Source organism: Siniperca chuatsi, linkage group LG22, assembly GCF_020085105.1.
Source record: "Siniperca chuatsi isolate FFG_IHB_CAS linkage group LG22, ASM2008510v1, whole genome shotgun sequence".
Taxonomy (NCBI): domain Eukaryota; kingdom Metazoa; phylum Chordata; class Actinopteri; order Centrarchiformes; family Sinipercidae; genus Siniperca; species Siniperca chuatsi.
Window position 1 is genome coordinate 23,377,121 of NC_058063.1, and position 14,559 is coordinate 23,391,679.

The 14,559-nt window shown below is 42.2% G+C and overlaps 3 protein-coding genes across 6 annotated transcripts in view; all 3 read right to left on the reverse strand.

Annotated features, from left to right (window-relative positions):
* The window catches only part of LOC122870181 (zinc finger protein 728-like), a 48,663-nt gene extending 38,158 nt beyond the window's left edge, over nucleotides 1-10,505 (reverse strand). The window contains exons 1-2 of one of the 3 annotated variants that reach the window (XM_044184130.1): nucleotides 10,172-10,195; nucleotides 4,894-5,003 (exon numbers count right to left, since the gene is read on the reverse strand). In XM_044184130.1, the coding sequence (XP_044040065.1) occupies nucleotides 4,894-4,911 (18 nt within the window). In that variant the 5' untranslated portion in view covers nucleotides 4,912-5,003; nucleotides 10,172-10,195. Of the gene's footprint in view, nucleotides 1-4,893; nucleotides 5,004-10,171 lie in introns of all 3 variants that reach the window. The other 2 variants (XM_044184133.1, XM_044184132.1) reach the window with 2 other exon arrangements.
* Nucleotides 571-10,200, reverse strand: LOC122870192 (zinc finger protein 239-like). Its single transcript, XM_044184154.1, has 3 exons — nucleotides 10,172-10,200; nucleotides 4,894-5,003; nucleotides 571-2,837 (listed from the first exon to the last, which is right to left on the reverse strand). The coding sequence occupies exons 2-3, from the start codon at nucleotides 4,909-4,911 to the stop codon at nucleotides 1,731-1,733; spliced, it is 1,125 nt and encodes a 374-aa protein (XP_044040089.1). The 5' UTR covers nucleotides 4,912-5,003; nucleotides 10,172-10,200; the 3' UTR covers nucleotides 571-1,730.
* A 599-nt stretch (nucleotides 10,506-11,104) lies between the features above and the next one.
* LOC122870301 (coxsackievirus and adenovirus receptor homolog) lies at nucleotides 11,105-14,477 on the reverse strand. 2 transcript variants are annotated; one of them, XM_044184450.1, is made up of 4 exons: nucleotides 13,924-14,165; nucleotides 13,596-13,747; nucleotides 12,715-13,065; nucleotides 11,105-12,633 (listed from the first exon to the last, which is right to left on the reverse strand). In XM_044184450.1, exons 2-4 carry the CDS (start codon nucleotides 13,600-13,602, stop codon nucleotides 12,488-12,490), a joined length of 504 nt encoding a protein of 167 aa, XP_044040385.1. In that variant the 5' UTR covers nucleotides 13,603-13,747; nucleotides 13,924-14,165; the 3' UTR covers nucleotides 11,105-12,487. The 2 variants fall into 2 exon arrangements, with proteins under 2 accessions (XP_044040385.1, XP_044040384.1); XM_044184449.1 differs by lacking the exon at nucleotides 13,596-13,747 and having other exon boundaries at nucleotides 13,924-14,477.
* Between the last annotated feature and the right edge of the window lie 82 nt (nucleotides 14,478-14,559).

The window sequence follows — 14,559 nt, forward strand, 5'->3', positions numbered from 1 at the left end:
TTGTAAAAGATATAAGCCAACTAAAATCTTAAATCAAACTCCACTTACTATTTCACTATTCTGATACAAAACTTGGAAAAATTCTAACTTTTAAACTTGCTGCATTTTCTTGTGTTAGTGTTAGTGTGCTTTCTTACCTCCACCTCATAAGCACCTTGATTTGTCAGAAAAATTCACTTTTTATGTCTTCCTCTTGGCTTTTGTTGCCATGATTCACTGTAAGCAGGCTCATTTATATGCATCAATATTCATGTGTCGCTTTGCATTGACCATTAATGGTTGTTTGGTCATGTAGAGGGATACAAGGCTGATCCATGTGCACACATTTCCAGGTGTACTGTGATTTATAAAGGGAAAGTTGCCTGCAGGTGTGCGTATGCACGGTTTTATAAATGAGGCCTCAGGACAGTAGTGTTTTGAAAAACCATCTAACTTCTTTGACCTACATGTTTTAACTCTTTATAATAAAATGTATGTGAAATACAGATTTGTCTTGGTGTTCGTGCCACAGTTCCATCTGAGCACTGTAACAGAAACAAAGCTTTGATCACGACCAACCAGAATACAGTGTAATTGTTGAAATGTGTTTATTTATCCAATGAATCCAGATCAATTCTTTATCAAAATGCCAAAACAGCCCAAATTCTTCAACAGTAAGAGCATCTGGAAATAAAATATGTAATATCCAGGTAATCTTTTTTGTTTTCATTATACATTAAATCACTCCAAGCGAAAATGTGTAACCTGTGAGAATTAACAAAACAAACCAGTTTATGATAATATGCAGAAAGACTATTGAATACAACAGAACTTCATAAAAATTGATTCAGACTAATGAATAATAAATCATTCAAACATTAAAAAAGTGACAAACACACCACTTTGAAATTTCACAAGACAAACAGTAAGAATGAAATATATCAATATCATGTACAGAAGTATTGCTTAATGCAACAAAGGACATCAAGTCGATACAAGTAGCAGTACAGTACTTTTATCACCTTTATACTTTGTGATAGCTTTCTGTGGAAAACATAAGTGCAGTTTTCTACAAAATCCTTTTGTTCAGTCTGCCAGCGAGTATCATTTCTGATATTTCCATAAAGACCTTTCATTTAACAATTAAAAACTGTAGACAAGAACAATTTGAACAAAAACCTCAAAAGTAGAAAAATGGTGTCACACTATCAAAGCAAAGAAGAACTTTACATTTTATAATAAAATGTCTACGCTGACGTGTTTCAGCCATAGGCCTTTCTCAGAGCATGACCAGTGTTGAATTATATACAAGACAATCAAGGCAATAACCTGATTTAACACAGGTGTACAGCAGACCACACCCACATACAGGTATAAACTCTCAGCCACAAGGGGCTCAAACAAAGTACAATCTAGTACAGAGAACAGGAATACAAGAGTACATTTTGAAAAAGTACAACATAACAGATCAAGAATCATTGTTTCTCTGTAGCGACCCCTGAGGGTGTAATGCTCATTACACAAACACAAGGAAACCTGATCTACCACAGAGCTCCAAGTTATAAATAAATATATCCTATAGTTTATATGTTTGTGACATGTTGATGCTGTGCATGCAGTGCATCATGGGACAGGCTTGGGGGACTGTATATACCTAGTGACTTAAAAACTGCCAATATGAACCTGTGAATTTAATTTACAAACTCACTAACGAAACATGAGAGTCCAGGTTGGGTGTTTTGGTATCTGGTTTAGACACACTTGTGTCTCTTCAGCTGAGTTGCCCAGGTGAAGTTTTTCTTACATTTGACACACCAGTATGGTTTGTGTCCAGTGTGAACACGCTGATGCTGTGAGAGTTCGGATGATGAAGTGAAACGTTTGTCACAGTGTTGACACTGGTGTGGTTTGAGTCCAGCGTGGATAAGCTTGTGTTTGCAATATGAAGATGAACAACTGAAACTCTTTCCACACAGCTCACAGCTGAATGGTTTCTCTCCAGTGTGGATACGCTCATGGTATTTACGTGCTTCTGATAATGGGAATGATTTCTCACAGTGTTTGCACTTGTAAGGTTTCTCTCCAGTGTGGATACGTTCATGACGCTTGTACGCACTAGAGCAAATGAAGATTTTCCCACATAGCTGACAAGGGTACATTTTTTCTTTAGTGTGGATGTTTCTGTGTTCCATGTAAGTATCTAGCTGAGTGAATCTCTTCCCACAGTCCTCACAGCTGTATGGTTTCAGTCCACTGTGGATCCGTTCATGTTTGTTGCAGTCTGATGAAGTAATGAAAGACTTCTCACAGTGTCTGCAGTGGTACGGTTTCTCTCCAGTGTGAATACGTTGGTGGACTCTTAGGCTTTTTAGAAGAGAGAAAGGCTTCCCACATTGGTCACAGTGGTGCGATTTCTCTCCAGTGTGAATGAGTTGGTGACTCCTGAGGCTACTTGAGCAAGAGAAAGCTTTACCACACTGTTCACAGCTGAAGGGTTTCTCTCCACTATGAATACGTTCGTGGATTCTATAAGTACTTGACCATGTAAATGTTTTCCCACACTGCTCACAGCTGTACGGTCTCTCTCCAGTGTGAGTGTGCTGGTGTTGTTTTAGGTTAAAGACAGTAGTGAAAGCTTTCTCACACTGGTCACAGCTGTACGGTCTCTCTCCAGTGTGAGTGTGCTGGTGTCGTTTTAGGTTAAAGACAGTAGTGAAAGCTTTCTCACACTGGTCACAGCTGTACGGTCTCTCTCCAGTGTGAATTCTCTGATGAATCTTTAATTGATGTGATGTAGGGAATTCTTTCTCACATTGTTGACAGCAGTGAGATCTTGTTTTTTTTGTGCCTCTCTGTTTCTATAACGACAGACAAAGATATATATAGAGAAAGTATCAGTGGTGGACTGAAGATAAAATGTTATTATCTCTGATTTCTACTGTGGCCCTGAGAGCTCAATGCACTGCAAATTAAGAAAACATGTAAATATACAAAACACAAGAACATTTAGAACACATCAATTTGACAACACAAATTAAGAAAACAGCATCAATCACATGCAGCATTTAGAAAACACGCTGCAAATACAACCTTGATTCCAAAAAAGTTGGGATGCTGTGGAAAATATAAATAAACACAGAATGTAATGATTTGCAAATCCTTTGACATATATTAAATTGAATACAGTACAGAGACAATATATTTAATGTTCAAATTGACGAACTTTGTTTTTTGTAAATATACATTCATTCTGAATTTGATGCTTGCAACAAGTTCCAAAACAGTTGGGACAGGGTCATGTTTCCCACTTTTACATCACCTTTTCTTTTAACAACACTCAGTAAGTGACTGGGAACTGAGGACACTCATTGTTGAAGTTTTGAAAGTGAAATTCTTTCCCATTTTTGCTTGATATATGACTTCAGTTGCCCAACAGTCAGTGTTCTTCCTTGTAACACACCCCCATACCATCACAGATGCTGGCTTTTGACCTTTGCACTGGTAACAACCTGAATGGTCCTTTCCCTCTTTATCCCAGAGGGCACAACGTACAAAAAAACTGTTTAAAATGTGGACTCGTCAGACATGTGAACTTTGCGTCACCAAGACTGGGAAAGTTGCGTAATGCTGAAAAAACACCAGTTAAACAGGTTAATTAGCAACAGGTGATTAGAAGATTTGAAATTTAAATTTATTTTGCATTATAAAAAAATAGAACAGAAAAAAACAAACAACAAAATACTCCCAAGAAAAGGCACTACAGCCCGACCAACACTAATTTTTCTAAGTTGATGCTGATATCTGTATTTAAAACCTCAATAACAGATTTTGGCCACTTGTTGCAGAAATTATAAAGTGCTCCAGACTGAGACGATTTAGTCGCATTTTGTGACAATTTATGGTCACTTCCACCCCCACAGTTACACTGTGTGGGAAACACTGGGTCAGCGGCACTGTGACTTGAACAAGATGCGCTCTCAGGTACCAATATTTGGCACAGATTGATTTTACGTGAATCGATACTCAGTAAGGCTGATGTAATTCAGTCGGTACACTTAAAAGTATCAAGTTCGGTACCCAACCCTTGTGGATGCTCACACAGTTGTCAAAAAGCAAGTCAAGTCAAAAAGCAGAGTAGAACAACACACTTTAGTGTTGTTCTACTCTGTTCCCACCCATCACACGCTGCGCCACCCACCACCACAAGTAAATTCTCAACCCGCATCCCAATTAATTAATTAATCACAGTTAACATTAATTACAGATGCACCTAGCTAACCAAGCTAGCGCTAGCTGATAAGTTAGCGTTTGCTATGCTAATGGTACCTGGACCCGCTGGGCTGGTAACTTGTTTTTATCATAGACTGTATATAAAGTTGGACGCCACTTCTCCACTTCTTCCCAATGTACAGGCTACATGATCTTGCGCTGGTGACATTTGAAGCCAGAGACTGCGCAAATGGGCACTTGAAGCGGGCTCCAAAAGCAGGTCAATTCACGTCTTAAGAGATGCAGGACAAAGGTGCTATACTAAAAATTTACTTACTTAACAAGCTCAGTAAAATGCCTACTCCAACATTAACAGGGACAGGAACATTTATATGAAGCTTTCCCTCATGTGTGCTCATTACATACTTGGTACTGCAGAGGGTCCAATCACCTCTTTAATGTTGTATTGTCTTCGTTGTATTCAAGTGTGAACCCAATTTAAGGTTTGTATCCATCCAGTTAGCCAAAAGCTATTCTGCTTATTCTTGCTATAATTATTCATTTCATAGCTCTGTTTAAAACAAAGAAGAAAAGAAAGAAGATCAAATCATAATGTTGATATCTAAAGTCGAGTATTTAAATCTATCCTGAAATGAGAAAACAATGTGAAGTAATACAAAGCACTTTCAGTAAAAGTGATTTTACCTTTTGTGGAGAACTCATGCCTCTTCCTCAGACAGACGTCCTGAAGTCAGACAAAATGGTTGACGATGTCCCTCTCCTCCTCGTCAGAAGTGTCTCATCACACCACCGAGCTGTGAACTCAACAGAGACACATAAGACAGGAAACAGGAAATCCTGTCTGAATAAGTCTTCATGTTGGAGTCAATGCAGTCCTGACAGGTACTAATGTGAGGGAGAGCCACCAAACTATAAGAGCTTCTAAACTCTCCAGTTTCTGCTGCCGTTATTCAGATGCAGAACACAAAGAGTGAATGACAGGAAGTGAAAGTCAGAGCAGCTGTTGGAGAAGAAACCGACTGTGGTTTAGAGTTGAGTCACTTCCCCAACAAGAAGACAAAGTCTCCTAAAAGAAAATAAAAATTACCCAAAAAACTCATTAACTATCCGTTCAATGGACTGCTGTCCAAACACTGCAAAGTTAAATCAAATAATAAACAAGTTTTTACTGAACTGCTCAGTAAAATATGAGGATTCAATTTTCTACGACTCTCATGATGCCTTGTTAACAATCCTACATCTGTGAAATCATATTAACAGTATTTGTGTTTATTTATTTTTTATAAAGGAGATAAACATTACTTCCCAACATTTACTTTTACTTTAAAGACATTTCCTATGTATGTTTTACTCATACATATTTACAAAAAATAAATAAAAACTAAATTCAGTTTTTCTCCCACAAAAATTGTATTCCTACTGTAGTTAGACCTTCATGTAGATTCAAATTTGATACAATAATGATCAAAAATGATTAAACACATTTAAATTAACTATAATATTTTAAGTAGTAAAATAAGTGTCATTATCACAGATATAATTTAATATTCTATCATACAGAACATAATTCAGACAGCAGTTCTTGGAGAGTGAGTTAAATCTTGGTCTGATAATAATTTAACTAACAGAGTGTAAATATTTCTGTGACTTCCTGTATGAACTTTCAGTTCTTAACTGAAACTTTGTGTCTTCTGTTCTCAAACTCTCTGCAGACAGAATGATGATAATCCAGCAGCCTGTTAACAGCGGCATTAAACAAAGTCAGCAAACAGTCTCACCGTTTCCAAAATACTTCCACACTTCTCAGGCGGTTTGGTGTCGTGATCATCAGTTCAGCTGATGCATCCGAATATAAATCTAACTTTTCTGTGTGGAGCCGATTATCAGTCCTCTATCCGTAGGTTTAGTTTCAGAAGTGTTTGAATATCACTCGTCATGGCTGACAATCTGAGGTTTCAAACCGACGTCCTGCTTGTTTTTTAAACTGACGAGGAACAGGAAGTCTGCGGGGGGGGCACGGCTTCCTGATGCAGAAACGCACCACAAAGTCAGTTTGACCAGGCTTAGAGGAAGCAACATGGCGCTCACACACAGAGAGAAAACAAAATCATCTGTTCTTCTCAAAGCAAATTTACCAAGAAATTCAAGCTGACTCTTGATCAGCTTGATCAGCAAATAAAATAAGTGTAAGTACAAAGGGGTTTACCGGTTGATGATAATAATACGGTATAAGGTATAATAGTGCATGAACTATCAAGTTAAGTGTAGCTTATTAAGGTTATAATGAGACGGAGGATATTGCACAGCAGTAATAGAGGTATGAATAATATCAATAAATAGGGAATTTTAAACAAAAATATTGCACAGGAGTATTCACACAGAATATTGCACAATTATGTCAAGTATTGCAGAGATGTAATGATCAATGTCCAGTTTAGTGACTTAGGGTCATACAGACTAACACTTAGAGGGAGGAGTTAAAGAGTTTGATGGCCACAGGCAGGAATGACTTCCTGTAGCGCTCTGTGGTACTTTTTGGGGGGATGAGTCTTCCACTGAAGGTACTCCTTTGCTTAAACAGCATGTCATCGAGTGGGTGGGAGACACTGTCCAAGATGGCATGTAGTTTGGCCAGCATCCTACTCTCTGACACCACCGACAGAGAGTCCAGCTCCACCCCCACAATGTCACTGGCCTTACAGATCAGTTTGTTAAGTCTGTTAGCGTCCGCTACCCTCAGCCTGCTGCCCCAGCATGCAACAGCATACAGGATAGCACTGGCCACCACAGACTCATAAAACATCTTCAGCCTTGTCCGGCAGATGTTGAAGGACCTCAGCCTCCCTAGGAAGTAGAGGCGGCTCTGGCCCTTCCTGTACAGAGCTTGAGTGTTCTTAGCCCAGTCCAGTTTATTGTCCATGTGTACTCCCAGGTACTTGTAATCCTCTACCATGTCCACACCCCCTGGATGGAAGCCGGGGTCACTGGTGCCGTGGCCCTTCGTAGATCCACAACCAGCTCCTTAGACTTTGTCGCATTAAGCTGCAGATGGTTCTGCTCACACCATGAGACAAAGTTCCCCACCACAGCCCTGTACTCAGACTCATCACCTCCGCTGATACATTCCACCACAGCACAGTCATCCGTGGTGTAGATGGTGAAGAGGAAGGGAGAGAGGACAGTCCCCTGAGGGGCCCCAGTGTTGCTGACCACATTGTCCAACACACAGTGCTGCAGGCGCACGTGCTGTGGTCTGCCAGTCAGGTAGTCCACAATCCAGGACACTAGGGGGGTATCCACCTGTATCGCTGCCAGCTTTTCACCCAGCAGGGCTGGCCGGATGGTGTTGAAAGCACTGGAGAAGTCAAAAAATATGATCCTCACCGTGCTTGCTGGCTTGTCCAGGTGGGTGTGAATGCGTTTCAGCAGGAAGATGATGGCATCCTCAACTCCGAGCCGGGGCTGGTGCCACCGGTCTGTAGTCCTTGGAGCCTACTGGGACGTGGCGTCTTCGGCACAGGAACGAGGCAAGATGTCTTCCACAGAACAGGGACCCTTTGGAGACTCAGGCTCAGGTTGAAGACATGTTGAAGGACTCCACATAGCTGGGGGGCAGAGGCTTTTAGCACCCTGGGGCTAACTCCATCGGGGCCTGCATCCTTGTTTGAGTGGAGTTTCATCAGCTGTCCTCTCACCTGGTCAGCAGTCAGGCACACAGCAGAGGTTACAGGCGGGGGAGGGGGGGGCATTAGCCTGATAACCAGTTGAGGGGGGAGTAGGACTCACCCAGGAAGATGGGGGAGCAGTGGACACAGAGGAGTCTGAGGGCCGACAGCAGCTGAGTTAGACGGGGGATGAGCAGGAGTCGGTGTGTCGAATCTGTTAAAGAACAGATTAAGTTAGTTGGCCCTGTCCAAGCTGCCTTCAACTCCTCTGCTGCCAGTCGGTCTGAAGCCAGTGATGCTCTTCATGCCGCTCCAGACCTCTCTCATGTTGTTCTGCTGGAGTTTCCGCTCCAGCTTCCTCCTGTACTTCTCCTTGGCCTCCCAACGATTCCCTGGATTGCCTTCACCTCCTCCCTATTACCATCAGTAAAGGCCCTCCTCTTGGCATTTAGGATGTCTTTGATGTCCTTTGTTAGCCATGGTTTGTTATTTGGAAAACAATGGACCATCTTAGTTGGGACATTGCAGTCCACACAGAAGTCAATGTAGCCAGTGATGCACTCAGTGAGCCCATCAATGTCCTCTCCATGAGGCTTACAGAGTACATCCCAGTTTGTCACCTCAAAACATTCCTGCAGTGTCTCATAGGCCTCCTCTGACCATCTCCTCACTGTCCTTGTGGTCGCAGGCTGCCTTTTAACCAGAGGCACATAGCAGGGTTTGAGGTGAACCAGGTTGTGGTCTGACCTACCGAGGGGAGGGAGGGGGGAAGAGCTGTATGCGTCTTTAACGTTAGCATACAGCAGGTCCAGTGTCCTCTTCTCTCTAGTAGGACAACTCACATACTGGGTGGTTAGTCAGTGTTGTTGAAACACTGACATGGTTGAAGTCACCCAAGATTAATTTGAGTGCACTCGGGTGTTGAGTCTGTAGTTGTGCTATGGCGGTGTGAATGGCGTTGCACGCCGATGCCGGGTTAGGAGAGGGGGGGATGTAAACAGCTACAACAATGGCATGTGAGAATTCACGTGGCAGATAATATGGCCGGAGTCCCACAGCTAACAGTTCGATGTCCGGGCTACAGATACTCTGCTTGATAGTAGCGTGACCAGGGTTACACCATCTGTTGTTAACTAGAACAGCAAGCCCGCTGCCTTTCCGCTTACCGCTCCCGGTGTGATCCCTGTCGGCCTGAAGAGTCTGAAAGCCGTCGATGGACACGTTATGATCCAGGATATCCTGGTGTAGCCATGTCTCTGAGAAGCACATCAAACTACACTCACGGAGCTCCATCTGACTCCGGGCTAACGCCGTCCATTTTATTCGCCAGTGATCTCACATTGCCCATGACGAAAGAAGGCAGACACAGCTTAAATCTCTTGTTCTTAAGTCTCTTTTGTCTGCACCCCTCTCTCTTCCCTTGCCGCTTTGTTCCACCTCTGCATCCTCAGTGTGTCCTCCTCCAGATCTCAGTGGTGACATCAGTTGTCCTAGGCCCCATGCCGCTCAGCTTCAGCGCGATCAGCTGTTCCCTGGTGTAAACAATGCGGCCAAACATCTGATCTGCAACGTTGCCCTGACCGAGTAGCAGGAAAAGAAGTTCCACGGCGAAAAAAAGTACTAAAACACTTTCTACTCTCATTTTCGTAAAGAGTGTAGTTTAAATTATTCTTACACACAAGTTACTCAAGTTTGGAAGAAAAAGGAAAGCTAAAAGTTGGAAAAAGTAAGACAAGACAGAGCTACGGCAACTGGCAGCATGCTGGCTAGCGCATGCGCACTCATATTAGCTCAGGTGAGCTAACATTAGCTAATGTTAGCTACATCAGCTAGCACAAGTTAGCTAACATTAGCTCAGGTGACGTGCACAAAATGCACACACTGACCTGACTCCTCGCGCTCTTTTAAAATCAGTTTTAAAATGCGTCCAAAACAGGCAAACAAGCAATTTACAAGTAACTTCAATGGGAAAAAAAAGAATGACAGAACAGATAACATTAAATATTACACAACATTTATTTATAGATTTTCATAGTGGCAAAGGAGGAGGATCCAATCAAATATTTATTTGTTGTGTTTTTTAAATATCGTTTCGTTTTGTGAAATGTTGCTGTGTTTTGACCCTCAGGGCCACCGTAGACTCTATTAGACTTGTTTTTTAAGTTGCAGTTGCTGGTTTGTCTCGCGAGAGTTAGAAACTGCTTCTACACATTAATCCACTTTAATGCTTCAGCCTCCTGTAAAACATGACACTAACGTTTTGACACCATGTGAGAGTCAGACAGGTAATCACCCACCTGAGACCTGCTGTTCCTCTCTGGAGCTCAGCGCGGAGTCTGCAGGAGGCACCGTGAAGAAGGGCGGCCGTTAACGGCTCAATCCAACATGGCGGCCGCTGACAACTTTTAAAAGGCGGAGATCTTAATAAAGGACCGCGGGTTACCGGTGCTAGTGACGTTACACCTCCGTTAACCGCCGTCCGTTTGAGTCCTCGTCGTGTCTGAAGCCGGTTACCGGTGCTCGGTGGCTTTATGGCCCCGTTTAACGGCCGTTCTACAGGCCCGAAACGATTTCAGCAACAATAAAAGCGATAGGATTACAACTTCCGGTCCAAATCCTTCAACCTAAAATCATAATATCCACAAATCAACCAGTTTATTCTTTGGTGGTAAAATCTGTGTTATATCTAATAGTTTGATTGATAGGTTTTCCCTCACGTTTTATTACTGTTGCACATTTAGTTCATTTTCTCATTTCTCCGTCACTATCTCTCTCTGCCACTGTTCCTTGTTTTTATTCTCTTTGTATTTTCTGGCTCGTCAGGACTCGGACTTTATCTTTATCAGGACCTCGTCCTGCAGCTCACCACCAAACACTTTTTTCTATCCCAGTGGTGGAAGAAGTATTCAGATCCTTTACCTAAGTACCAGACTATAAAAACAGTCAGATATAAGTACATGTTCGAATCTTTACGAGTCTGAACCTTCTTCTCTCGTCAAAATGTTGCAGTTCCCCCTTTTGAATCAACAGATGATTTTCTGCCCCAGGAGTGCACAGAAAGTTTCCTGCAAAGAGAAAAATAGACACTGTTCTGGACATCCTGGAGTTAGTTTATTAAAGTTTTGGGAAATCCATTGATGTTCATGGAAAAAACAAACCAGTTTAAGATAATATGCAGAAAGATTATTGAATACAACAGAACTTCATAAAAATTGATTCAGACCAATGAATACTACACATGCAGATTTTATTCACAATGTGGACAGATTAGAATATACCGAGTACACAGAGCCTGAAGAACGAGGAAGACTGTGCTGCTCTCATCCCGTCATCTGGACTGAGTGGATGGTCAGGGTCCATGAAGTGTGGTGGTCACACAAAACTGCTTACTGCCCGCACAGCCAGAGACATCTAAGACTGAGACCCATGCTGATCATAAATAGCATCAAAAACGGGGTTTGATTACATGAAAATCTGAAGGATTTAAACTTGAACAGTGTTTTCATGAAGCATCGAGAGTGTGTGTGGTTTATAAACCTGCCTGGCTGCTTTTTTAATTTTTAGGTGAGATTAGACGTATAGCAACAACACCAACAGCTTCTGGTGAACAACTTTTAGACTCAGTGCTACCGAAAGACTGGTTACAAACTCGCTCCTCTACATTATTAACAACGACTTAATTAAATAAAGGAAACACGTTAGGGAGTATAAATACATTTATAAATATAATAAAGCTTATAGTGGTGAAATAAAGTGCTTTGCAACATAAAAAGTGAGAAACTGAAAATGAAAACTGCACATACAGAAGAATCCCGAGTCACAAAAACAAAGATCGACACATGTGATACAGCACAGTCTATAATCAGCACTGTTCATCAGCTTCCTCTCTGCGGAGCTCTGGGCTTCTTTCCATTTTCAGATCATCATTAATGAGCAGCATGAACTTTACATAGCAGATAATTACTAATACTGATTGTAAAGTAAAAACTTGAGAATGTTCTACAGTAACGGGATCATGTAAATGGAGACAACTTACATTTGTCTCTTTAAACTCTAAGACTCCTTTACTCCTGATGATCGTGTGTCCTGCTCGCTTTCATTTCTTCAAGTTTCATTTCCATGAATGGATCAGATTTTTCCTTTATGTATTTCACAGCTTTTATACTTCCAAACATACAGTTTTGTTTATTCCACTGCAGTTTTATTTATCTGTCACTCACAGGATAAGGTGGGTTTTTTTGCCCAGAGCTGAAGCTTTTCAGGCTTCAGACATTTATTTATTTCTGCTCTCTGCTCCACTCTGTTTTAGACATTTTGAACATTGTTTCTGAATGAAGACAAACAAAAAGTGATGATAATCAACCAATCATGACAGCTGATTCTGCTCCCTAAGACTGATTGATAAGCTAGTGTCATGTTAAAGCTGGAGTGCGGGACATTTACATACAAATGAACGTCCGTTACATTCAAGCCCTTGTTGCCAAACGAGTTCACACAATGCTAATTAACCCTGTCACCGCCAGGTAGATCTCTCTGTATTTCGCAGAGTTTTTAAATCTGGTGTCTGTGGTGACGTTCCTGAAGATCTGAGACGTTTCAGACCTCATAATTCTTCAGCAGGAGGAAGTTGGTTGGTTAGTTTCCTTTTTTTTTGTTTTCCAGAAAACAACAAAACTAATAATAAAAATAATTATAAGTCCACCAATAACGGAGACAGTAACCATGAAATATTCATCCCAGATGTTTGCAGCTGTGTGATCTGCAGAGCAGAAAACAGGTGTTAGGTATCAGCAAGTCTCGACTCCACAAACTCACCCGAGTCTCGACTCCACAAACTCACCTGCGTCTGTGACCGTTAGGGGGACGAGGTTCCTGATTTCAGAGGGCGTCGTCTCGTTGAGCGTAACGATCATAGCTCGACACTCGTATGTTCCACTGTCGTTGGTGGTGACGTTCTTCAGGACAACAGAAAAGTCTCCGCCCTTCATCTCTGGATCGCTCAGCTCCACTCGACCGCGGAAAGATGGAAGCAGGTAGTTTTCATAGGAGCGCTCGTTTCTGTAAAAGAACACATAACCATCGGACTTCAGATCCGGTCTGTTCCACTCCAACAGTTTGACGGAGGCATCTCTGGGACCCTGACACTGAAGAGGGACGTCCTGTCCAGGCCTCGCTGTTATCTCTTGCTGATCTAAACGGAAACAGAAAAGAAAAAGCAGAGTTAGTTAGAACGCAGAAGTCGTTTTTGTCTGGAAGTAAAACGTGTTCAGGTGAAACTCTTTTTAACACTTGTGAAAACACGAACTTCAAACTTTTTAAAGAAGAAAACAGAATGAAACCGACCTGCAGCTGTTCACAAACCGTTCGAAGCTGATTCAACGCAGTATGTGGGGAAAACAGAGCTCACCTTTTTTTTTAAATAAACATAATCTGGTTTGAAACAAGGATGTAGTGGAAGACCTACAGTTAAATAAATGTTGTCTTTCCACAGAGACAATCTCATCGGACGTGTTGATTTGTTTGAATTTTGGCCGTTAACCTGACAGAACCAGTTCCCTGGAAACAACGGCCTCCCTCTGCGAAACATCACACACACACACACACACACACACACTCAAACACACATACACACAATCACATACACTTACGCGCACACGCACATGCACGCGCGCACGCACATACACACTCACATGCACACACACACTCCTTGAGGACTCTGACCTCTCATGTTTCCAGTCAGCGCTCTGTGATCCAAAGTCAAACAGTTGCATAATGAAAAGTAAACACTGTAAACTTGTTTCCTGATGGCTTCTTTGGTTTCTGATGTTGCTGAAACTCCAGTTTAAGGCAGGAAATCCACCAGTTCAGCTGATCTGAACATGAAATGGATGAAAAACACGCATATGAATATTGTTTATCATCAGGGACGATTCAGCAGCTGCAGTTTAAACTGCGTAACATCACCGAGTCAGCCATGCATGAGCATATTTTGTGTATGTGTCAGTGAGCACCACACACACACACACACACACACACACACACAGCTCACCTTGAGATGCAGAGACCAGAGAGAAGCTCAGGAAACAGAAACAGAACAGCAGATCAGCTGGCTGCGCCATGACAGCTGAGACTTGTTTACCGTCTCCTGCTGCATTCTGGTGCTGCATTCAGGTGCTGTCAGACATTCAACCACTGAGAAACTCAGTGTCTGCTGTACAAGTGGCACCTGTACAGTCTGCAGTAACACCTTTAATGCTCATTCTTCTGTCGAAAATGTGTAAAATTCATGTTCCTCACTTAGTTCACATGTGGCCACTTGTAGTGTCCGGACTCTGCTGGTTCCTGCCAAACACAGAAAACGTCTTCTCGTCCCCGGTCACCCGGCGCGATACTCGGATCCCTCTGTCAGTCTCTGTCGGCATTATTATAGAACCAAACCGTGTGGGACACCGGTCCTCTCCTGGTCCTCCCCTGGTCCTCTTCTGGTCCGCTGCCGGTCTGAATGAACATGTGCGACCCCACCGCTCTTTTCCTGGCCCTCAGCCAATCATCATCTTCATCTTCTTCTTCTTCTTCTTCTTCTTCTTCTTCTTCTTCTTCTTCTTCTTCTTCTTCTTCTTCTTCTTCTTCTTCTTCTTCTTCTTCTTCTCTTTTGATTGGCATCACCGCCACCTACCGGACTGGA